Source organism: Anabrus simplex, chromosome 1 (genome assembly GCF_040414725.1).
Source record: "Anabrus simplex isolate iqAnaSimp1 chromosome 1, ASM4041472v1, whole genome shotgun sequence".
NCBI classification, from domain to species: Eukaryota; Metazoa; Arthropoda; class Insecta; order Orthoptera; family Tettigoniidae; genus Anabrus; species Anabrus simplex.
In genome coordinates this window covers 653,300,646-653,326,275 of record NC_090265.1, presented here as the reverse complement: position 1 = coordinate 653,326,275, position 25,630 = coordinate 653,300,646, and the positions used below count along the sequence as shown (strand labels likewise).

The 25,630-nt window shown below is 42.4% G+C and overlaps 1 protein-coding gene across 1 annotated transcript in view; it reads right to left on the bottom strand.

Annotated features, from left to right (window-relative positions):
• Positions 1 to 25,630, bottom strand: part of LOC136871695 (uncharacterized) — a 106,100-nt gene that overhangs the window by 62,997 nt on the left and 17,473 nt on the right. The window contains exon 3 of the mRNA XM_067145214.2: positions 20,575 to 20,718. Coding sequence (XP_067001315.2) covers positions 20,575 to 20,718 — 144 coding nt within the window. The remainder of the gene's footprint in view (positions 1 to 20,574; positions 20,719 to 25,630) is intronic.

Genomic DNA, 25,630 nt, shown 5'->3' with positions numbered 1-25,630 from the left:
TCGGGAGACAGGCCTGGGGCACAGTGCTGCATTTCTCGCCTGGCCTCGCCCGTCGGCTGTCCTGAGAATGGTTTTCCGTGGTTTTCCATTCTCCTGCACTAAGGCGAATGCCGGGACAGTTCGTAGTACAGGCCACGGCCGCCTACCCCCTCACCTTCTCCTTCACCGTAACAAATCTCCCGGCCTGAGAGACGGCGTAACCGTCTAAGAGGCCCACCTCCCCCTTCAGGGGAGGAATGATAACGTTTCGTAGTAGTAATAAGAATAAATTGTGAAATTTTCAGCCAGATCGCTCCAGTAGTTCTTGAGTCCATTCGAGACATACAAACAAACATTCATATATATATATATATATATATAGATAAAAGACAAATATTATGTGGATAACAAAATTTTATTCAATAGAAAGTGGTACACTTGGAATGTGGGTAATAAGATGTCAGTATTTCTTTTCCATTATTAAATTTGTTTTCTATACAACTCACCACGATGTATTCACAATGAAGCTGATCTCCTCCAACTGAGCGCGCCAGTCAACACAGCGCCGTCTTATAACAGAGTATGCGTGTGACGTCACATATTTAACACAGATTTTTCTTTACTTTGAAGCGTTATTTCATGAAACCTACATTTCTTTTCTTTTCTTTTTTCAACGGGTATCCTCCTATTTTATCTGTCAATTGAGATATTAAACGTAATCGTAGGTTAAGTACTCTCAGCGAATACGCGTTCAACCCAAACACTAAAAGCGTCTTAAAATTGTTCTTTCCATGTGCCCGTTGTCGAGGAATGCAAGTGTACGTTAAAACTCATAAAAAGGATTGCATTAGATCAATACGTTAAATGATTCGTATTCTACGTAAGAATTCCTTCATGTCTTCTAACATCTTGTTTAGTCACAGTCTCATACGCTATACATTGTTCAGCTGTTAAAGATGGCATTTGCTGAACCTGTATGCTTGATAATCTAAACTGAAGACGTTTGGTTTGAGGTTTTTACGTAGTCCGAGCGTTGGTTAGACGTGCAATGGCTACCGTAGTCGCTTCTTCCATGATTGTATCAGAGAATTACTCTACTAGAACTTTAGGATTCAGCTGTTAGATTCATTTTTAAATACCTCGAAAGTGGATAATTGAGATCATTTTATAGTATATGCTTAGCGTAATCCTTCTTAAAGTCTGCACTTGATCAACTTTTCACCACATTATTCAACACGCTATAATATAGAACATTTTAATCTAGCCCTCTGCGATATAGGATACTGTACATTCAGCTGACAATAAATCGCACGCGCTGGGCTGAGTGGCTCGAACGGTTGAGGCGCTGGCGTTCTGAGGTGGCGGTGATTATTGTTTTAGGAGGAAGTACAACTAGGCAACCATCCACTATATAACACTAATCGGAGGGAAAAAATGGAAGGGACCCGACACTTAGAAAAATGAAGATATCAACCAAAGGAAGACAAGGGCCACGACGGGCGTGAAAATGAAAGACTCCTTAGCCCTCTCAAACCTAATAGCGTCGGGGTCGGAAAAGAACAAGAGTTGGCCAAGGAAGGTCGGGTAGGATAGATGAAAGTGAAGAACCTGGCACAAGTAGGTGGAAGCAATGCCAGGACTCAGCTAAGGGCCCCGTGGTTGCCAATCCACTCTCCAAAGTTCAGAGCCCCTGGGCCCCTTTTAGTCACCCCTTACGACAGGCAGGGGATACCGTAGGTGTTATTCTACCACCCCCACCCACAGGGGGAATTGACGTTCTGATCCCAACTTGGCAGGTTCGATGCTGGTTCAGTCCGGTGGTATTTGAAGGTGCTGATATACGTCAGCCTCATGTTGGTAGATTTACTGGCACGCAATAGAACTCATGCGGGGAAAACCTCGGAGTCTCCAAAAAACAAAGTAGTCAAGGGGACGTGAAAACAATAACATTATTATTTTATTACAAATCGCACGTATGGAAGATTTTATCAAACATCTGAAAAGGATCTTTCTAAATATGCGTTACCGTACAATTTACAGTGTCTGTGTAATGGTACTTCCCTTTAATGTTTGTAACAATGAAGGACACGAAGACATGCGAAATGATCTCAGGGGAGTTAAAATGTATTTCAGTGTATTGAAGTGCGTCTTGGAGACAACTGTGCTGAGATGAAGACTGGTATTATAGGTACTATTTAGTAAAGCCTATACAAAATAAACTCTGTCGAGATAACGGACGTAGTCTACAGCAAATAAAAAGAGAGATTGCCGCATGTATTCTAAGTGAACATGTGTGTGTTCACTGGGATTACGCAAGGGCTGTGGTATGGAATCCTTGACTGTCATGATGAGCTTTATCAGCACCTGGTCTTTGCATTAATTTGACAGACTTTGTTTTGTTCCGCCGGCCTCTGCAAGGCAATACTGAAAAGGAAAACAAACCATGAAGATAGAATGACATTATTATTATTATTATTATTATTATTATTATTATTATTATTATTATTATTATTATTATTATTACATACATTATCATTATAGACCGTTATGCCTCTCAGCGTTCAGTCTGCAAGCCTCTGAATGTACTAAACGTCTCCAGGGGCAACTACTGCTGTGGCCTCTTTTTGATCTATACCTCTTATCCTTCAATCATTAGAAACTGAGTCTAACCATCGTCGGCTTGGTCTCCCTCTACTCCTCTTATCCTCCATAACAGAGTCCATTATTCTCCTAGGTAACCTATCCTCCTCCATTCGTCTCACATGACCCCACCACCGAAGCCGGTTTATGCGTACAGCTTCATCCATAGAGTTAATTCCTAACTCAGCCTTATTTCCTCATTCCGAGTACCCTCCTGCCATTATTCCCACCTGTTTGTACCAGCAATCATTCTCGCTACTTTCATGTCTGTCACTTCTAACTTACGAATAAGATATCCTGAGTCCACCCAGCTTTCGCCCCCGTAAAGCAAAGTTGGTCTGAAAACAGACCGATGTAAAGATAGTTTCGTCTGGGAGCCGACTTCCTTACAGAATACTGTTGATCGCAACTGCGACCTCACTGCATTAGCTTTACTACACCTTGATTCAATCACTTACTATATTACCATCCTGGGAGAACACACAACCCAAATTCTTAAAATTATCTACCTGTTCCAGCTTTGTGTCACCAATCTGACATTCAATTCTGTTGAATTTCTTACCTACTAACATAAATTTAGTCTTCGAAAGGCTAATTTTCATACCATACTCATTGCACCTATTTTCAAGTTGCAAGATATTAGACTGCAGGTTTTCGGCACAATCTGCCATTAAGACCAAGTCGTCAGCATAGGCCAAACTGCTTACTACATTTCCACCTAAATGAATCCCTCCCTGCCACTTTATACCTTACAGCAGATGATCCATGTAAACTACGAACAGCAAAGGTGAAAGATTACAGCCTTGTCTAACCCCTGTAAGTACCCTGAACCAAGAACTCATTCTACCATCAATTCTCAATGAAGCCCAATTGTCAACATAAATGCCTTTGATTGATTTTAATAATCTACCTTTAATTCCATAGTCCCCCAGTATGGCGAACATCTTTTCCCTCGGCACCCTGTCATATGCTTTCTCTAGATCTACGAAACATAAACACAACTGCCTAATCATCTTGTAGCATTTTTCAATTGCCTGGCGCATACTGAAAATCTGATCCTGACAGCCCCTCTGTGGTCTGAAACCACACTGGTTTTCATCCAACTTCCTCTCAACGACTGATCGCACCCTCCCTTCCAAAATGTCAGTGAATACTTTGCCTGGTAATCAATGAGATACCTCAATAGTTGTTGCAATTCTTCCTGTTCCCTTGCTTATAGATGGGTGCAATTACTGCTTTTGTCCAATCCGAAGGTACCTTACCAACACTCCACGCTAATCTTATTATTCTATGAAGCCATTTCATCCCTGCCTTCCCACTATACTTCACCATTTCAGGTCTAATTTCATCTATTCCTGCTGCTTTAGGATAATGGAGTTTATTTACCATCCTTTCCACTTCCTCAAGCGTAATTTCACCAACATCATTTTCCTCCTCTCCATGAGCTTGGCTGTTCGCAACATCACCAGGAAGATTTCCTTTTACGTTGAGAAGATGTTCAAAATATTCCCTCCACCTTTCCAGTGATTCCTGGGGATCTATTATGAGTTTACCTGAATTACTCACAACACTGTTCATTTCCTTTTTCCCTCCCTGTCCAGAAAGGATTCCCTGCTGCTTGACCTAGCCTTTCCAGGTTATTACCAAAATATTCCTGCGATTTCTTTTTGGATTCAACAACTATTTGTTTCACTCTGTTTCTTTCATCTAAGAACAATTCCCTGTCTGACCTGCCTTTGTTTGGAGCCATTTCTGATAAGCCTTCTTTTTACGTTTACAAGCCGTTCTCACTTCATCATTCCACCAAGATGTTCGCTTTTTCCCGTCTTTACACACAGTTGTTCCTAGGCATTCCCTTGCTGTTTCTACTACAACATCTCTGTATGCTACCCATTCTCTTTCTATATCCTGAACCTGCTTACTGTCCACTGTTCAAAACTTCTCACTAATCATATCCATGTACTTCTGTCTAATTTCCTCGTCCTGGAGATTTTCTACCCTTATTCGAGCTCAGAACATTTTATTATTATTATTATTATTATTATTATTATTATTATTATTATTATTATTATTATTATTATTATTATTATTATTATTATTATTTACAATTTGCGATTGAAAATTATAGTCAAAGTAAAGTCATCTCCTTACAATCCATGAAGGCCCTTGGAGGGGTGGAAGGTAAAGGCTTCCATTACCCGTAGCCTAACCTCGGCACTTGATGGGGTAGCCTATGTGGTTAGGCTTCTTTCAGACGGCGCGGGAATAAATCGCGCCCGCGTGTATGCGCGGGTGCACCCGCTTCCGCACTCTTTCATACACGGTGGGTAAATTAGAACCCCGCAAAACTCCCCGCGCTTTTCAGCAGACCTTTTTCAAAACACTTTTCAGTGTACGTAATAATAATGGCGTATGACCTCCGGAGAGGCCTGATGCAGGTCCTTTTCTCGTAGACGGCCTATTAGGCGACTGCATGTCTGTGAATATGAGGGTCCTATCTAGGATGATTTCTAATGCTGAATACGCCACACGCACCCAGTCCCCGAGCCATTGGAATTAACCAATTAAGGTTAAAATCCCGGACCCGGCCGGGAATCGAACTCGGGACCCTATGAACCGAAGGCCAGTACGCTGACCATTCAGCCAACGAGTTGGACATTCAGTGTAGGTAATAAATATGGACCATCATCGTCTTCGTTTACTCTCTCTACCTTCTACATTAGAAAAAGAAAACGAAGGCGGAGAATGTCGGGGCACCCAGTGATCAGATGGGAGCATTTTCCACATTGTTTCGTGACTTGAGAATGGACAATGGCTAGTTTTTAAACTGCTTTCGGACGTCAATATCCTCCTTTGATGAGCTTCTGCATAAGTTACACAAACATATTCCGGAAATCACCAGATATTTCGCTGAAAATCTGTCGCCATACTTCTGTTGTGTTTGTACTGGGTTTGTATTCTTCCAAACATTAATCCCACATCACTGGTCTTTCCGACACTAAAATGATCAAGTACTCAATGTCTATTTCGGGCTCCATAACAACCACAGTAAATCACACAGACAAAAACACACAAATAAAATGATAAACTGAAAATAAATAAAAAATATAAATAAATAAATAAATAAATAAATAAATAAATAAATAAATAAATAAATAAATAAATAAATAAATAAATAAAGCAAATTTAGCCATGCTTCCGATGAAGGACGCATATCTACTGACGACGCGGGCGCGGTCGACCCGCTGTGTTTGATGACATTCATAAATAGTAATGTTCAATAAGAAATAACCGCGGGCGCGGGACCGCGTCTCGCTACGGACCGCCCGCTCAAACATTTCTCCCGCGCGCGGTTATTCTCCGCCTCCGCGTCATCTGAAAGATTCTGTTTGAACAATCAGCTCTTAGCTTAGACGGAACCGCGACTAAGCGCGGAAGCGGGTCGAACCAGCGCCGTCTAAAAGAGGCCTTAGCTCTAAGCCCGGCCGCCTGAATCTCGTACTCATTTTTGGTGTAGGCTGAGTGAACGTCAGGGCTATGTGCACCTCCGGAAGTAGAAAACTCGTTTCTTAGGTTTTTCGACTTCCTGATGGGGCAATCGAACCCACGTCATTTCGGGTGAACCGAGCACACCTTAACCGCCTCGGTCAGGCAGCCCCTATTAATAAATAGCCTATACATTGCACAATTTTTATCATGCACAGTTTTTCGATACAGCAAAAATGAAAGAGAAATTCGACATTCCCTATTTTTAAACCCCTATTGTGGGTGGGGTGGTAGAATGACGACTACGCTATCTCCAGCGTGTCGTAAGAGGCGACTAAAAGGGGGCCTCAGGAGCTCTTAACTTGGGAGCGACCGGGCGAGTTGGCCGTGCGCGTAGAGGCGCGCGGCTGTGAGCTTGCATCCGGGAGATAGTAGGTTCGAATCCCACTATCGGCAGCCCTGAAGATGGTTTTCCGTGGTTTCCCATTTTCACACCAGGCAAATGCTGGGGCTGTACCTTAATTAAGGCCACGGCCGCTTCCTTCCAACTCCTAGGCCTTTCCTATCCCATCGTCGCCATAAGACCTATCTGTGTCGGTGCGACGTAAAGCCCCTAGCAAAAAAAAAAAAAAACTTGGGAGCGTGGGTTGATTATTATTGATTAGCTGAGTCCTGACATTACTTACTTGTGCAAGGCTCCTAACTTTCATATATCCCATCGACCTCCCTTCGTCAACTCTTGTTCATTTCCAACTCCTACGGCATTAAAGCATTCGAAACCTAGGGAGTCCATTTTCACGCCCTTCGTGTCCCCTGTCTTTCTTTGGCCGATATCTTCATTCTTCGAAGTGTCAGAGCCTTCCTATTTTTTCTCCTCTGATTAGTGTTGATAGAGAATGATTGCGCAATTGTTCATCCTCAGAATGATTGCGCAGTTGTTCATCCTCTTAAAACAATAACCACCTCCACCACCATCCCCTTAATAGAGCTACGCCAACTGTACACTAATCAACCAATATAATGGCCTCATACACTCCCTGGTTCTTCCTGAAATAAAATAGAGTTTCGAGAAATTCTACAAACAAACAAACAAACAAACAAACAAACAAACAAACAAACAAACTTTTGTATAACTTTCTTTCTTAATCTGTTTACCCGCCAGGGTCGGTTTTTCCCTCGGCCTCAGCGAGGGACCCCACCTCTACAGCCTCAAGGGCAGTGTCCTGGAGTGTGAGACATTGGGTCTGGGGATACAACTGGGGAGGAGGATCAGTACCTCGCCCAGGCGGCCTCACCTGCTGTGCTGAACAGAGGCCTTGTGGGGGATAGGAAGATTGGAAGGGACAGGCAAGGAAGAGGGAAGGAAACGGCCGTGGCCTTAAGTTAGGTACCATCCCGGCATTTGCCTGGAGAAGTGGAAAACCACGGAAAACCACTTCCAGGATGGCTGAGGTGGGAATCGAATCGACCTCTACTCAGTTGACCTCCAGAGGCTGAGTGGACCCCGTTCCAGCCCTCGTGCCACTTTTCAAATTTCGTGGCAGAGCCGGGAATCGAACCTGGGCCTCCGGGGATGGCAGCTAATCACGCTAACCACTACACCACAGAGGCGGACTTTTGTATAACTAATTCGAGATTTTAAAAAGAAGGTACGAGTGGGGTTAAGCGAGAGACTGTCCCGCTGGGTTTTCGTGACAACATCGCGAGTCTAACTCCGGGTGAAATAAATGCAGGGACGTAACGTTAGGGCAATGCAGGTGGGTCCGTGTTTTAGGGGCCCCGCAGATTCCTTGCAAAAAGATAAAAATATATAAACAGTATAAAATAAGATATAATTCTGATGGATTTTAATTTATTACTTGATAAATTACGTGAGTCTGATGCAAGTGTAATGGACTAGTATAATCTGGAAACAATTCTCTAACCCATGGGTAAATAATGAAAATATCGACCACGATTATTATTATTATTATTATTATTATTATGACGGACTTTATTTGGTATAAATCGTGGTCTTTTTATTTGTTTGTATGTGAGGTTATGTTACGACACGTCTGCTGTATGTTTATTAATAAGAATTTATTTAATATAAGAACACGTAATTAATAGTATATAATTTATTATTACCTGTATAAATATGATGTACAAATTCAATTCAATGTTGTGCAACACACGGTAATAGTCCAGAACAAGGCATCTTGTCACTAGAATTGTATAGAAAGTTCCTTTCATTGTAAGTAGGCTATTGGAGACTCAAAATTATGAGAAATGTTGTGTCACTTTCTTCTAGAAGCTTGGCCAGGCAACGTATATAAAGAGTCAGTCTTGGGAGTTGAGTTGTTTAGTGAGACTTGTAGTGGAGGTAGTTACCCGAGTGTGTGAACCCATGTTCTGATGTTGTTGGGTTGGTAGTTGGTTGACATGAAGTGTTGCAGTCTTCTTCTTAGCAGTGTTTTGTTCAAGAGGGCAGTTATTATACTGAGAGTCAACTTAAGACCTTAGCGGTCCCTTTGATGTTAGTCAGACTTCTGGTCGGTGAAAAGGCTTCCGCAGCGCCAAATAGTTCCCTAGGTTTGTTACTTGTTCCTGAAGTCAGGAGCTTCCTTCAGTTTGGTTAGATATTCTGGTGAACTGACTTGATGAATTAAAATTTTTGCCCTGTATAAATATGGAAAATATATCACAGGTTGTATGTTATTCGGGTTCGTTACCAACTCTTATATTTCATACGTAGATGGCTGTGAATAGTTATTGTTCTCAGTGGTGTATGTAGCAAAATAATAATAATTTAATATGATATTGATAACTTATTGCACTGTGTACTTAGTAAGTTTGTTCGAGTTCATTCCAGTGTTGATAAGTTCGCATAATAGGTGGGACGTTGAAGATGGATCCAAGAAAACTGTTGGCAATACTGGCTGCAACAGCGTGTTCACTGTTCAGTATTTATAATGGCTGCCAGCTGTGAGCAAGACGTGTGTGATGCTGTGACGCTTGAGTTCCCTGTGAAATACTTTAAAGCTAACAAAAGTAGAGGAAAATAAAGTAGAAAATCTAAACCAAATTGTTTTAAACGTTTACAGTAGCCTACGAGATTAGAATCCACTGTGGACTGTGGAAGACGTGAAAAAGTCCGCGCAGCTGATCGGCGTTTCTGTGTACAGTGTTTACGCAGCTCGCTTGAAATGGAAAATCCAAGTCTCCAGGGAAAGAACGATGTGTCAGCTCAGCACTCGCCGTAAATAAAACAGGAAGGGCCTTAACACGGTATGGGAATAGGATCTTTGGCGTATTCGATAATAATAATAATAATAATGTGTACTTTACTTTATATTCGCAACCGCACTCTACCTACAGAAATGTTGTCATGAGAGGATCATGAGTTCGTTTTTACCTTCCGAATGACGAGACTACAATATTTACAACATTCCTGGAAACATTGTATTTTGCAATCCCACTCACCGGTGGGTTTTTCAGCTTTTTTAACTGTGAGAAACTGCCACTGACAGTCGTTGCATGAGAACGGAATCGTATACTTATGTTGTAAGTCTCCATGTGCCTCACACAAATTGCATTATGAAACAAAAATAATTCTTGCTTCTCTTGCCTCGGAATTCGTCAGTAATCTGTAGGTTTTATATGGTCAATGGAGGAATAAATAGGTATGGTACGTAATCAAAGTACAGCTATGTGAAAGGCAGTGATTTCGTTTGATGCTTCACTATTTCAGAATGAAGTACTGTACTTGTCAGATGGACGCACGGCGTTAATGATAAGCTGGTTGTGGCGGAGATGGAGAACCGTGACGAGACGGGAAGGGGAAACAGGGGACGTGCTCGTGTGCGGAAGGATACTTTTCCTAAGCTCTTAACTTGAATTTCAGTATATATATATATATATATATATATAGAGAGAGAGAGAGAGAGAGTGTGTGTGTGTGAGAGAGAGAGATTCGTAAATAAAAACAGTGTACACAATTGACAGCATTTCGTGTGTGCGTCTTTGTGAATACAAGAAGTCAAGTAAACACTAGCATTGCGCTTCGCGTAATCGCGTCGGTGCGTGATGTAATATACAGTACTAATCTATGCGTTTGAATGCATGACTCATTTACACATGCAGAGCACGAGTTCATATAATTTTTGGAAGGCTTATCAGAGACCTATCGTCCCAGTATACCCATCCTGTAAGCCTGTGAGGGAATGTAGATTGGTCGTTTTAATTTCCCTGTGATGTACAGTAACTGATGAGTTGATGACAACAATTGGATGTTCTGACCAGGATGGCATCAACTCTAAGCTAGAGGCGGAAAACTATCGATAGTGCTATCGATAGTTACCGATAACGACCACTATCGTCAAAATCATAGCAGTTGTCTATTATCAACAATCAATGATAGTTTTTTTCCCTCGTTGGCTTATTTTTCGCGCTAACAGAAATTGTACAGCTGTTTGCAGTTAACTGGTGAGGTGTTTGTTCCAATTCATAGGTTTGCATTTAAGTAAGTCCGCGTACCTGCGACTTCAATGCCGGCAGAAAGACTATTTAGCATTTTGGAAGGTGGGATTCTCCATTCAACCTAACCTTAGTTGATGTGATGCCAGTACGGGACAAAAAATGAGGTTCATATGTTGTCAGAGACTGTATGTAGGCGAGTGAAGATAAGGCACATTTTAGATCAAAGACTTCATGAAAGCAACTGAAAACTCTCCTGCCGTTTGCTGAGAATGCCGTAAAACATTTTTCCTAAGACATCAATAGCCGAGAAAATGTCGGGCGATCGCAAAATGAACTCTGCAGCTGAACGTGAATTTCTCGGTCGGTTACGTTATGGGCAAGCGCGTGCAGCCCGAGAATGTCTCGGACGTGCCACTGAAGAGATTTATGAGTGATTCCGATTTGAATTTCAAAAATTACATGGCATGAAATAGTTGTGCTTTCTGTTGATTTTTTTGTGGATTGTGTTCAATAAATGTTCTATTTTCAGGCATAATGATATGATTCGTTCCACTTTTTGAAAACTATCGATTACTATCGATAATAGAGCTCATAATATCGGAACATATCGATGGCTATTATTATCGACAGTTTGCCACCACTACTCTAAACTCGCGTGCAATTATAAGACCCATTAAATATTTTTCTCTGAAATCTAACAATAATGAATCTCTTTGATTACATTAATTGACAATATATTGCATTACTTCTCCCTGCTGTGATTGAATTATTATTAGTAATGCATAGGTTTGCGGTCGCTTGGTAGACCATGGCCCTTCAGGGCTGTTGCGCCGTGGAGTTTGTACTAATCCCCTCCTACACAATAAAATATCAAAGAAAAAGACTATTGAGGAAACTTCAATAATTATCATATATTAAGCAGAAACGCCGTGCAGTGGAAACGTAAGAATAGTTTATGCCCAAATGAAATACAAGTTATCCAATGGATCCGACAGACAGAAATAGTCTGGAACTGAAACTGAGCATCGAAAGTCAAAGAGAACAAGCAAAGAGGCAATCAGCTTAACATCAACAAGAGTTAAAATGAAGTAAATGGTTTATTTGTAATCATAGAAATAAAATTAATTTATGACCCTCGTAAGAAAAAACATAAATGGCAATTATAATATTAATGGAGATTACTCACAGCAATTTCCACGAAAACAGTTCTGTAGACCTCTATTCCAAACCGAACAACCATACTGATTTAAATGCATTATATATGTTTTAGGTTCGTGGTAATTCTGTTTATAAGGGATGTTTGACAGGTTTGAACCAAAACCGTGGACCTTTTCCATTTTTACAGACGTAACTTTTAGTCAAAGATAAATATTTTTGTATCTTTTCCGCAAAACACGGTAGTACATTATTTTCTTGCTAACAGTCCCCCAAGAAATCTTAAGGAACAAAAGAATAAAACACATAGGCCTAGCTGACGTAAAGGTATGACCGAAAGACCCAAAAAAAAATAAGAATTAAAGGAAAAGAGTAAACAAATCTTAAGAACAAACCAATAAAATGGCGATATGTGCCAGCAATAAGAATTAAATTAACTTTTAAATAAAATCTAGGGGATCCGAACAGCGGTATACGTCCCGTACAAATCATCGATCACACACGCACGCCTTCACAGACCCAAAATTCCAAACCGTGAGAGGAGCACTACCTTGGTGACAACACGTCACACTACAAGTAAACCGGGAAACCAAACGTTCAATAGTCTGGTCAGAATAAAAGACCAGTGTGAAGGGTCTACTATCAGAGGCCTTTTACGAAACCCTAGTGCAATCACCCGAACATCTCCCTACAGTAGACTCTTGTGCTGACATGAGGTGCGTACGACAGACGTTATAACAACAAGACCTCTAGTTACGAGCGATTATATCACTCCCACATATGCACTTCGTAGCACGGTCTCAAAACACACACTGGATCCACTCCACCACATACACAGCATAAGGGATGCATGCTACTAATCATTCCCATTATCATTCAAGGAAAGAAAATCACTCATAAAACAAAACCAAAATGAATCAGGCTCGAGTCATTTAAAAAACCAATAAAATATGTAATCAACACACATCCCGAGAATACTTATGGCAATCGTTTCAAAATAAAAGACTCAGTAGGATACGAACCACTAAAACCAGGCTATCGGACTATTAACAACATAATTACCTCGAGTCCTGTGGATATATGAATAAAACCAATCGCCTGGAGAAGGCAAGAGCTCGGCGTATCGTATTTAAAACGATAAAAGTAGCCTTTATAAGCTAAGAATGCCGTCCCAATTAAAACAGCCTCCATTTTCATTTTCAACAAAATACAGAGAGTCAAGTCAAGGAAAACAAAAGGTCAAGTAAGGCAAGAAAGAAATACATTTCTGAAAAATAAATAAACAACCATATCATGAGCCCGATGAAACCATATTTGGTCAAGATACAACAGCTCCAGGCCAATATGCTCCCATCCGCACAAAAATAGCTGCAGAGGCCATAACGCTGGCTCAAGTTTGATTTTATTCATAGGTTTTACATTTAATTTGAGGGGGCCCGAAAATGTTTGCAGGCGGGCCCGTATAACATTCGTTATACTTCTGAATAAATGACAAGTTAGATAGTCAATTCAGTACAATTAACAAGTGGTTGATGATAAATACAGAGGGAGAGATGAATTATATAGAAGTGGGCGATTGCTACGTCAATAAATGAATAATATGGAGTAAATAAAAACGGGTCCGCCTCTGTGGTATAGTGGTTAGTGTGATTAGCTGCCATCCCCGGAGGCCCGGGTTCGATTCCCGACTCTGACACGAAATTTGAAATGTGGTACCGGAACGGCCTCGGGACGTCAACTGAGTAGAGGGGGTTCGTTTCCCACCTCAGCCTTCTTCGAAGTGGTTTTCCGTGGTTTCCCACTTCTTCTCCAGGCAAATGCCGCGATGTTACCTAACTGAAAGCCAAGGCCGCTTCGTTCCCGCAGATGAGGCAGCTTGGGTGAGGTATTTGTCTTCCTCTCCAGTTGTATCCCCGAACCAAGGTCTCACGCTCCAGGACGCTGCCCTTGACGCGGTAGAGGTGGGAGCCCTCGCTGAGTCCGAGGGAAAAGCCAACCCTGGATGTTATGTTATTGATTATATTTCTTGTGAACTAACTTACCTTTCTGGTAATAATAATAATAATAATAATAATAATAATAATAATAATAATAATAATAATAATAATAATAATAATAATAATTGGTGTGCGTTTTGAAGCAAAAATGAAAATATTATAAATAATAGCATAAAACGGCATGAGAGTCAACTGCCGTGCCTTCGCTGATGACCTGGCAATCCTGTCAAGAAACAAAGACAGCTGTGGAACAAATAAACATGCTGAAAGAGCAAGCAGAGAAAGCTGCCCTCCAAATTTCTTTCGAGAAAATAAAGTTCATAACCAATATCCGAACAGCGCCTTAACACCTAACAACAGCAAAGCAAAGCAAAGTCATCTCCGTACAGGCCATGAAGGCTCTCGGAACTTGATAGGATAGAGTGGTTAGCTCTACGTTCGGCCGCCTTTGACCCCAGTAATTAACCTGGTACTCATTTTTGGTGTAGGCTGATTGAACCTCAGGGCCATGTGCACCTCCGAAAGTGGAAATCTCGTTTCTTAAATTTTACGACTTCCTGACGGGGATTCGAACCCGCGTCCTTCCGGGCGAACAGAGCACGCCTTTACCGCCTCGGCCAGGCAGCCCCTACCTAGCAACAGAGTGCGACAAAAAAATGGACAGTTTCAGATATCTTGGTAAGATAGTGCAGATGAAAAGTAATGAGAAAGAAGCTAACAGCAGGCGAGAGAAGGCCGCAGCTTTTCGTAGGGCGCAGGCCCTATGCAGTCTCAAGGAAAGCTAAACTCAGGCACTATAACACAGTGAATGTCTCAGAATGACTGGAAATGCTGGACTGAGAAAAGTATGAGCGCAAGATCCTTCGCAAAAATAATGGGTCCTAAGATAACAGATGGACAGTGTAGACTCCGAGGAAGAGAAGAGCTATTCAGGGTAACGAACGGCTGATGGAGTCAATAAGGAAACGACGACTGAAGTTCTGTTCTACGGACATGTGTTCAGGATGGATGGAGCCCGACTAACGTCTCGGATAAATGGTACAAGGAAGTAAGAAAGGACTCAAGAGCATGTGACTGAGGAAGAGCATGTGACTGAATCAGGACGACTTCTCTAACCGATCAAAATACAGATCAGTGATCAACAACTTTAAGGGTTTCCACGATGAGCAAAAGCTGAACACCGGCTGGACAGAAGAGAGAAAGCAGGCGGTCAGAGAAAGAATGCGATGTTTTTGGGCTGCAAAAAAGGCTTCCAAAAATGCCTTAAACTTACTTGACTTGGTCTCTAATGGCCCTAAACGAGAAGAAAATAACATAATTATAATAAACTTATCATCATCATCATCATCATCATCATCTGTTTACCCTCCAGGTTCGGCTTTTCCCTCGGACTCAGCGAGGGATCCCACCTCTACCGCCTCGAGGGCAGTGTCCTGGAGCTTCAGACTCTTGGTCGGGGGATACAACTGGGGAGAATGACCAGTACCTCGCCCAGGCGGCCTCACCTGCTATGCTGAACAGTGGAGGGATGGGAAGATTGGAAGGGATAGGCAAGGAAGAGGGAAGGAAGCGGCCGTGGCCTTAAGTTAGGTACCATCCCGGCATTCGCCTGGAGGAGAAGTGGGAAACCACGGAAAACCACTTCCAGGATGGCTGAGGTGGGAATCGAACCCAACTCTACTCAGTTGACCTCCCGAGGCTGAGTGGACCCCGTTCCAGCCCTCGTACCACTTTTCAAATTTCGTGGCAGAGCCGGGAATCGAACCCGGGCCTCCGGGGGTGGCAGCTAATCACGCTAACCACTACACCACAGAGGCGGACAACTTATACACATTATTATCATTCGCCCAACTGGTAACTATGCAATATGAAGTGGGTTCCTACTCGGGGATTACCCATCATATTGACCTCATGGTTCATGATTCACATTTCAGTATTACATCAGTCCGTCACTGATTTGCACTGTTTGCGTTGGTATGCTGATGAAAGAGATGCAATTAACTGCGTTCTTTCCGTGTATGGTACTGTTTGGTGTAACGCACTAGTTTTCACATTTCTCGTGATATCTTCAAATGATAGTCTAAATCAAATTGAGAAAGTGAAACTTAGAAAAGAAAATGTATTTTTTCTGACACTCTGAGGCAAAAGTAGACTATCTGTGTTTTTTAAGTTGGACGTAATGAAAGTGCAATATGTGCTAGTGATCTTGAAACACATATCAATAGTGAGACACATTAAAAATGCTAGATCCAGTGCTGTATCACACAATCTTGATTTGTGTTTGGCCATAAATATACTTACACAGACAAGGAAGTTCAGGAAACAGAGGCAACATTATAATTTCATACTAACTAACTAACTATTCTCGCATTCCCCACCCTGAAGGGGCGGGGCCCCTAGAGAGTGATGCTCTCGCTCGGGCAGGGAGATGTGAAGAGAACTGATGGATTAAATGAAGAAGAGGGAAAAACGGCGTGAAAATTTGAATGAATGGCTACGGGATTGAGTTTATGAGGGTGTGCATGACGGGTTTTACAATTCAGAGGGATGGATGAGGTGATACATTTCTTAATAATGAGTATGATGCCTAGGTCGGTCGGAAGTAGAGTCCGGGGTAGCTTTGGGAGGTTAGGAGCTGGTGGGTGGTTGTGATGTTATGGAGAGATAGAATGAGGAGGCGAAGAAGGTCGTATGTTTGGAGAGGTAGGGAGATGGGTCCAGTTGGGAGAGGGAGCGGAGTTTGTTGTGGATATGGGGGGAACACGGGGAGGGTTGGCTGGGGGCGGCGGTGTGATTTGTTTGATGGTTGGCGGTTGGGTGGGGGTAGGGGTGGGGAGTGGGAGGGCTCCACTCGATGGCGGTGACCATATACTTGCACGCCGGTCTTGATGAGGTGCTTGGCGTCTTCTTTGCTGGGCATCTGGAGGCGCATCATGAAGGTAGGTCCACGGGTGCTGTGAATTCTTATGGCTCTACGTACATTGACTCCAGTTTTCCATAGTTCTTGGATTATTTCTTTCTCGGTGATATCCGGAGATATCCCGCGCAGGACGCAGCTGAAGACGGCTGGTGGGGGCGACTGTTGTTGGTTTGCTGGTGGTGAGACTTCGGCGTTCGGCGGAGATAGCGGTGGTGGGGTGACTGGGGTCTGCTGGGATGGGGGGGATGATGATGTCAGGCAGGATGATGACATTACTGGGGATGGGTGGTAAGTTGTGACAGTGGTGACTATGTCTGGGGAGGGGGTACATGTTGACGGAGTTATGGTTGTGAGGGTAGTAGTAGTAGTAGTAGTAGTAGTAGTAGTAGTAGTAGTTGTTGTTGTTGTTGTTGTTGTTGTTGTTGTTGTTGTTGCGAAGGTAGGTAAGGTTGGTAGGGGCGATTTCTGGTATGGGGGCATTTGGAGGATGGGGACGTGATAAGGGTCGGCTTTTAATTGGTTCAGGATGAATTGGGGGGGGGGGGGTGTTGGCACCACTGCATAGGTTTTATTATGAATGTTTGCTCCGGTGGTGAACAGGCGACGTTGGGCTTCGTCTCCTTCTAGTTGGACTAAACTGTGAGTAGATGGTGCTGCGGTCTGGCCGTCCTGTAGTCTGAAGGGGTTATAACTGGAACGTTGGCTGCTTGGAGGTCTTCATATACGTGGTCTTCGGGAATGTTAAGTTCCACGCCAGGGATGAGGCAGTAGGTCATGATGAGGGGAGGCGACTGCCAACTAGGCGTCTGCCTGTTTATGTTTATATTGGGCCGACTAAGTAGGCGATTAAAGGTGATGGCCACCCAGCCGAAAAAGTTCGGGCGTGTTGTTATGCGTTTTCGCTCCTGCGCTTGGAAGGTGCTCGATGTGTAGCCTGATATGTTGTGTGTGATGTAATTTCATACAATGTATCCTCAGTCTTACAATTCTATTGATCGCACATCCAAATTAAATAGAGATACATTTTAGTTGTTTACCGTCACGCCGCATGCAAGAAGGACGGCAACCCTTACGGGACTCACACTCTATCTGCCTTTTTAACTCCAGTGTACAAATGACTGCGTGATAAACATGAAAAATGAAAATCCACAACCTGTTTCCAGTCATTCGACCGGGTCAGGAATGAAATGAATGAAGCCCCCATCCAGCGGCGAGGATAGGAAATGTGTGAAATGAAATGATATTGGAGAGTGTTGCTGGAATGAAATATAACAGGGAAAACCGGAGTACCCGGAGAAAATACTGTCCTGCCTCCGCTTTGTCCAGCACAAATCTCACATGGAGTGACCGGAATTTGAACCACGGTAGTCAGCGGTGAGAGGCCGGCGCGCGGCCGCCTGAGCCACGGAGGTTGCAGGGTGATGAACATAAAGCGGATAATTACAGGCCAGTCAACATGACACACATTGCTTGTTAGCTGTGGGAAAGCATTATTTCTGATTATATTAGATATGTTTGCAAAATTACTAACTGGTTTGATAGAAGGCAGTTCGGGTTTAAGAGATGTTATACCAGTGAGGCTCAACTTGTAGGATTCAAGGAAGATATAGCAGATATTTTAGATTCAGGAGGTCAAATGGACTGTATCGATATCGACCTATCGAAGCTTTTTTATGTGGTGGTCATTGGAGATTACTGATGAAAATGAGAGCTATTGGACTAGACAAAAGAGAGGGCGAATGGGTGGTTAAATTTATAGAAAATAGAACTCGGAAAATTAGAATAGGTGAGGCAAAATCTGATCCCGTAACGATGAAGAGTGGGGTCTTGGGGACTGGGAAGACTTGGGAGTAAGGACAAGAATTGCTCGACTAAGTGGTATGTTCCGAGCTGTCAGCGGAGAGATTACCTGTTTCCTTATGTGCAGTATAAATGATACGGTAATGCGTAAAGAACAGGAATCATAGATGATGTTATTCTATGCAGAGTAACCAATGTCCGCCTCTGTGGTGTAGTGGTTAGTGTGATTAGCTGCCACCCCCGGAGGCCCGGGTTCGATTCCCGGCTCTACCACGAAATTTGAAAAGCGGTACGAGGGCTGGAAAGAGGTCAGGTTAAGTATTCGGGAGATACTGGGCTCGAACCCCACTGTTGGCAGCCCTGTAGATAGTTTTCCGTGGTTTCCCATTTTCACACCATGCAAATGCTGAGGCTGTACCTTAATTAATTAAGGCCACTGACGCTTCCGTCCTACTCCTAGTCCTTTCCTATCCATCGCCGCCATAACACCTATCTGTGTCGGTGCGACGTAAAAAGCTTGAAAAGTCAGGTTATAAGTTTTGCAATGAAGAGAAGTCCTCTCAGTTTTAATTACTGTAGTGATAGGGTGACAGTACATCACAGGGATCACTGTAAGTACTTAGATATCACATTAACGAGATCGTAAATAAAGGTTACAGATCTCTTCATATATAATTTCGTTAATGCTATTTGTTCGGGGTGTCGACCCATACGGATCTTTTGCCCTTACTGACACTATATTGTATTAACCTGTGTGTAATTGGAATGGCGGTAGTGTGGAATGTTGTGTGTGAGGAAAGGAAGATTAAGAACGTCACAAACACCCAGTCCCCAAACCAGGGATAGTAATCATTAAATTAAAAAACCCTGACCCAGCCGGGAATAGAGCCCGGGGCCGCCGGGTGACAGGCGAGAGGGCATATACGTCTCTGGCATCATCATCATCATCATCATCATCTGTTTACCCTCCAGGTTCGGTTTTTCCCTCGGACTTAGCGAGGGATCCCACCTCTACCGCCTCAAGGGCAGTGTCCTGGAGCTTCAGACTCTTGGTCGGGGGATACAACTGGGGAGTATGGCCAGTACCTCGCCCAGGCGGCCTCACCTGCTATGCTGAACAGGGGCCTTGTGGAGGGATGGGAAGATTGGAAGGGATAGGCAAGGAAGAGGGAAAGAAGCGGCCGTGGCCTTAAGTTAGGTACCATTCCGGCATTCACCTGGAGGAGAAGTGGGAAACCACGGAAAACCACTTCCAGGATGGCTGAGGTGGGAATCGAACCCACCGCTACTCAGTTGACCTCCCGAGGCTGAGTAGACCCCGTTCCAGCCCTCGTACCACTTTTCAAATTTCGTGGCAGAGCCGGGAATCGAACCCGGGCCTCCGGGGGTGGCAGCTAATCACGCTAACCACTACACCACAGAGGCGGACTACGTCTCTGGCAACACTCCAATATTAGCGTTTGGTTCCAGTGTATGGGACCCACACCGGGATTACTTGATACTTGAACTGGAATAACTCCACAGGAAAGCAGCACGATTTGTTATGGGTTAATTTCCGACAAGAGTAGGGTTAATAAAATGTTGCAAACTTTGGACTGGGAAGACTTGGGTGTAAGGAGACGAGCTGCTCGACTAAGCGGTATGTTCCAAGCTGTCAGTGGAGAGACGGCGTGGAATGACATTCCTCTTAAAACAGTAATCATCCTCACCACTATCACTCGCGCTTGTATATAGACTTTGTGGTTGGGAACAGTTTGACATGAAAACTGTGTTAATGCCGGTACAAACAGTATAGCCCTTAATATTAACACATGAGTGCAATCAAAATTACCTGAACATGAACACTAATGCAGTGTTTTGTTGGTTTTTTTTTTTTCACCAAAGAAGTTGGTAATCTGTGTTTTAAAAGTAGTCAAACATTCATCTGAAAACTCTTTCCCCTGTCAGTGATACTTAACTGAAGGTTCCAGTGGCAGTTTACCTCTACTTTCCCCCTAATTTGTACCTGCCACATCTTCCCTTACATTTGACAAGGTGAGAGTGAAGTCTCGATGTAAACAAGACCAAGCTTGACATATCAGTAAAATAGGAACGTTATGAATTATGATTACAATGGTAAAAGAAAGTTGCTCAGCTCACCGAGGAGGATGAATGATGCAAGAATCCACAAGGTGCTGAGAGCCGCATACGTACTCATCACACCTATGGTCCTCTCAGCGGCACGATTAGTCGCTATGAGGGAGAAGAAGTTATCGGCTGCATGCATCCCGTCCCTGCATTGTCCTGGAACAAAGAAGGAACACCTGATACCCTCAGCTAATCTCCTTTCACATTTTCAGTGAAGTGAACATTAAATACGAGTTAACAATACTTCAGCAAACTCTTAAAAATGTTCACATTCTTTAATTGTTAAAAAAAAAGGAACATAAATGAAAGTGATGATGTTTGCAGATGTCATGTGGTACACTGAGAACAATAACATGCTGTCACCCGGACAGTCAGGGGACAGTTTGTTCTTCCATTCATAGCGAATTGCAGACGTTCTATACATACACTGGCACCAAAAAGTATTGGCACAGACACATTTTCGCATGTAATACAATTGTATAAATACTAGGAACATTATGTGTACACCATTAACCCTTACTCATTAAAGGAAATAATTTGTATATTAAACTATTTTTCCAACACAATTGAAACACATGTAATCAATTAAATTAAGGGTTTCTCCTGCTCAAAAAAGTATCGGCACACGTACGACGTACCGGATTTGTGCAATTTGAGTTGACAAACAGTTCAGTCACTTGTCTGACGACCAGTGAATGGGTCACGATGAGTCCGAAGGGGGAAGGACCATTTCGTGTCGTTCCGCAACAAGGTAGTTTTCTTGCATTCACAGTTACCGTGAAATTGGTAAAGAACTTTCTATAAATACAACAGTGTGGGAAATCATCAAGAAGTTTCAAGAGACTAGTACAACAGACAATAAACGCAGATCATCTGGATGTCCAAGAATTCTTACATGTAGGGAGCGTCGAAGCATAGTTCGTCTTGCACTAAAAGAGCCCTTTAAAAGTGCAGGGTCGATTGTATCGGACATCCAGTCAACGTCCAACAAACAGGTCAGTGCTCAAACTGTTAGGAATGTTTTGAACTCAGCTGATATTCATGGGTGCTCTCCCAGACAGAAACCATTTATTTCGGTTCGGAAGTTAACCGAAGAAAACGCTTGCAGTTCGCCAAAGGTTGTGTCAATAAATCTATTGAATTTTGGAATTCTGTGATATTTTCTGACGAATCCAAGTTTAACTTGTTTGGATCTGACGGAAATATCAAAGTGCGGCGCAAACCAAATACAGAGCTTCAATCAAAACATGTCCTACCTACAGAAAAACACGAGTTAGGAAGCATAATGGCTAGGGGCAAATACAGTAGAGACAATACGCGACACTCAGCGAGATATCGAGGGACAGCTATTAGAGCTCTCTCTAGCGGGTAGACCTGAGAAATACTGATTCTCTCATACGAGCACGTGTATTTGTGTGTGAAGTTTTTGGTGTTATTTATGCGTTTTCAGTGAATTGACATAATTAAATAGTAGCCTGTGTTATTCCTTGATATCTCCTATCAACATGAGGAGAAAGGTATGTGCTGTGTTTGACTGCAGCAACTATGAAGTAGAGAAGAATGCGCGGTCTTCCTTTCGCCTCCCTCGTGACAATAAAATGTAAGTAATATTGTGTTTGCATATATATTCTTCCAGTGACACAGATATTTTTAAATTCATAATCTTCTGACCTGCTCGACCCATATGTTAACTGGCTTAAAATATAATACGCATATTTTATTGTTTAGTACAGCAGTTAACCTTCAATACCGATGTGTTGTTGTAGGTGGGATGTGTGGGTTTTTGAAATGTCACAGAAGTGATTTGGATAAGGTGTACAAGAAAGAAAAGACGTTACGCCAAATAGCTTACTATGATAATAGTGGAAACTCCTGCGAGAAACTGGCGACATCGCTTCTGCGTGCCATCTAGCGGTTCGACGAGATAACTACACTTGCTACTGCTGTCAGCTGTGTACATGTTAGAAGTGTCTCATTTGTACTTCAGATTGTTTTATGCTTGTTATGTATGACTATTTTGGAAATGGCAAAGAGGAGTTATTTGTTCTATGTATGGGTGTTTTTTTTTAATTACAAAAGACAGTGATCGCAATTCATTTTGCATATATCCTAACAACAAAGTGCTGTGAGTATAGGCCTAACTGTTAATGTTTATGTGTCTGTATTTTTTCTATTTATGTGCACATATATTCTTTAAAACATTGTTCTTATTAAACCTATGCACTTAATCGATTTTTCGGTGTACGCAGTCGGCTGTGGAGAGCAGAAGGGCAGATTTATAGCATGGGACGTTTGCACATAGAAATGAAGTATGATAATTTTAAAATGATGTTTCCAAATATTTGTGGGGGGAAGTTAGAAGAGAAGAAGATACTCATTTTAAAATATCACCCGATTTTTAAAAAAATTCATCCCCTTAAGTGGATTTTGCAGAAAAAGTGCGTTCATTTATTTTTAAAAGAGACTCCAAGTACTGCCTACCAATTTTAACGTCTGTAACATCTTCCGTTTCTGAGATATATGCATTCTCGTATCAATAATTCAACTCCTTCCTCACTTCTTTTCAACCCTCACCCCTTAAGTGGCTTTTCTAAAAACAAAAAATTGTGTTATTTTATTTCAAAGGAGATTCCAAATACCTTATTTTATGTCTGTAACATGTTAGGTTTTTGTGATATATTGCAGATAATCTCACTGCTGTAAGCATAATGGATCTGATGTTGCCATGGTTACGGCAGTTCATTTCTTTATCCATTCGTAGAGCAGGGGGAGTGTGGTGCTAATATCTCAATAACGGTTGGTTTTAGGGCCTTAAAACATGGTTTCCGGGCCCGTAGGGCTAACCGAGTTTTGTTCTTTGCGTCAAGGGGCTTAAAATGAGCTTTGTCTCGTCCTTGTACGACAAATTCGATATTTCGCCAATATTAGCCTAGTATTTTTATCTCTCCCCACGCCCCCCCCCCCCACCCTCGAATTGTTTTGAAAATAAAATATAGCCTATAGCAGTCGGGGATACTGTATCTTTCTATTAGTGAAATCATTTTTAGAATCGGTCCAGTAGTTCCTGAAATGAAATGGCGTATGGCTTTTAGTGCCGGGAGTGTCCGAGGACATGTTCGGCTCGCCAGGTGCAGGTCTTTTGATTTGACACCCGTAGGCGACCTGCGCGTCGTGATGAGGATAAAATGATGATGAAGACGATACACACACCCAGTCCCCGTGGCAGAGAAATTAACCAGTTAAGGTTAAAATTCCAGACCTTGCCGGGAATCGAACCCGGGATTCTTACGACCAAAGGCCAGCACGCTAACCATTTAGCCATGGAGACGGACAGTAGTTCCTGAGATTAGCCATTACATACAAACAAACTTTACCTCTTTATATATTAGTATAGATTATGAGCAATGTACAGACAAAACTCTTTCTTTCTTTCTTTCTTTCTTTCTTCTCCTACCGATTTTTCGCACACCAGTGCGGTAGCGGGTGCGAACGGTGTCGCACATGGGGATTTGGCTCTGTTATACGGCCGGATGCCCTTCCTGACGCAACCCTATATGGAGGAATATAATCACTCTTGCGTGCTGTACAGACAAAACTCTTATTTTATATATATATATAATGTCATCGCAATTCATTTTGCATATATCCTAACAACAAAGTGCTGTGAGTATAGGCCTAACTGTTAATGTTTATGTGTCAAGAATTAACGTACCTCCAATATGAATAATCAAAATATTAAAATGCATGTTAGTATGAGCTCGGTTTGAATATATTAAACGTCCATTTATAAGATAGGAATGCAGTTCTGCTCTGATGGGGTGAAAGCTGAACCATGCCTAGTGGCATGTTCATTTTTCCTATTTATGTGCACATATATTCTTTAAAACATTGTTCTTCTATATCTATCTATATATAGAAGATAGATGAGTAACGAATAGAAATCAGAGATAAGGCTTTTTGCGGATGATGTTATTCTGTATAGAGTAATAAATAAGTTACAAGATTGTGAGCAACTGCAAAACGACCTCAACAATGTTGTGGGATGGACAATGGTATGATGATAAACGTGGTTAAAAGTCAGGTTGTGAGTTTCACAAACAATAAAAGTCCCCTCAATTTTAATTACTGCATTGATGGGATGAAAGCTGAACCATGCCTAGTGGCATGTTCATAAATGTGACGTTTTTCAAATATGTAAATGGCTTCCTATGGCCTCAATTCGCATAATTTATGCGTTTCTGATGAAGTATTAGAGAGAGCAGCACTATCTGATATAAACACGGATCGTTCCTTTTGCGAGACGAGGAGTATTATCTCTTTAAAGGGAATCTTTGCTTTGTTTATGAGAGAATGGAGTCCGCACAGAGCAGAGCTGCATTCCTATCTTATAAATGGACGTTTAATATATTCAAACCGAGCTCATACTAACATGCGTCTTAATATTTTGATTATTCATATTAGAGGTACGTTAATTCTTGTTTAACTTTGGTTTTACGTTTTTTACTAGTACTATTCGCCCTATTTAATGTAGCTAATTGGCATGCGCCTTCCGCCCCAAACTGCATGAGTGGGACGTGTGTCTGATAGTGTGTTTGTGACTATGCCATGTTAGTAACTGGGTCTCAAAATTTGGTTCTGTTTATGTGCACTGCATCGTATGGTATTTCCCCATCATTTATGTGTATGCTCTCCGTGTCGACTGGAAGCTTCATTCTCGTCGTACGAGGCGCGTGACATGATGGTTATGAGTACGGGATTCCTCCAACCCCTTTGTATTATTGTTTGCGTCGTGCACACTACTGTCTGGCGAATGCGAGACCTGTAGTTCGTGACCAGTGAGTCACCCTCTATGAATTGGTGTTCTGCTTTATAAATTGGAGCTACCGCTCCTATTGCCTGCCGTGCTGGCATGTGTGTGTGAACCTGGGTGCGTGTGTGTGAGTGAGGGGAGTGGAAAGACTATGTATCGGTCAGTTGTATTTTCGTTTGTGATTTTGTTTCTGTACCTTTTGTTTGTTATTGGTACAGTATTGCTTATTCTGTCTTGGTCTCTGTCTCGGGCGCTTGC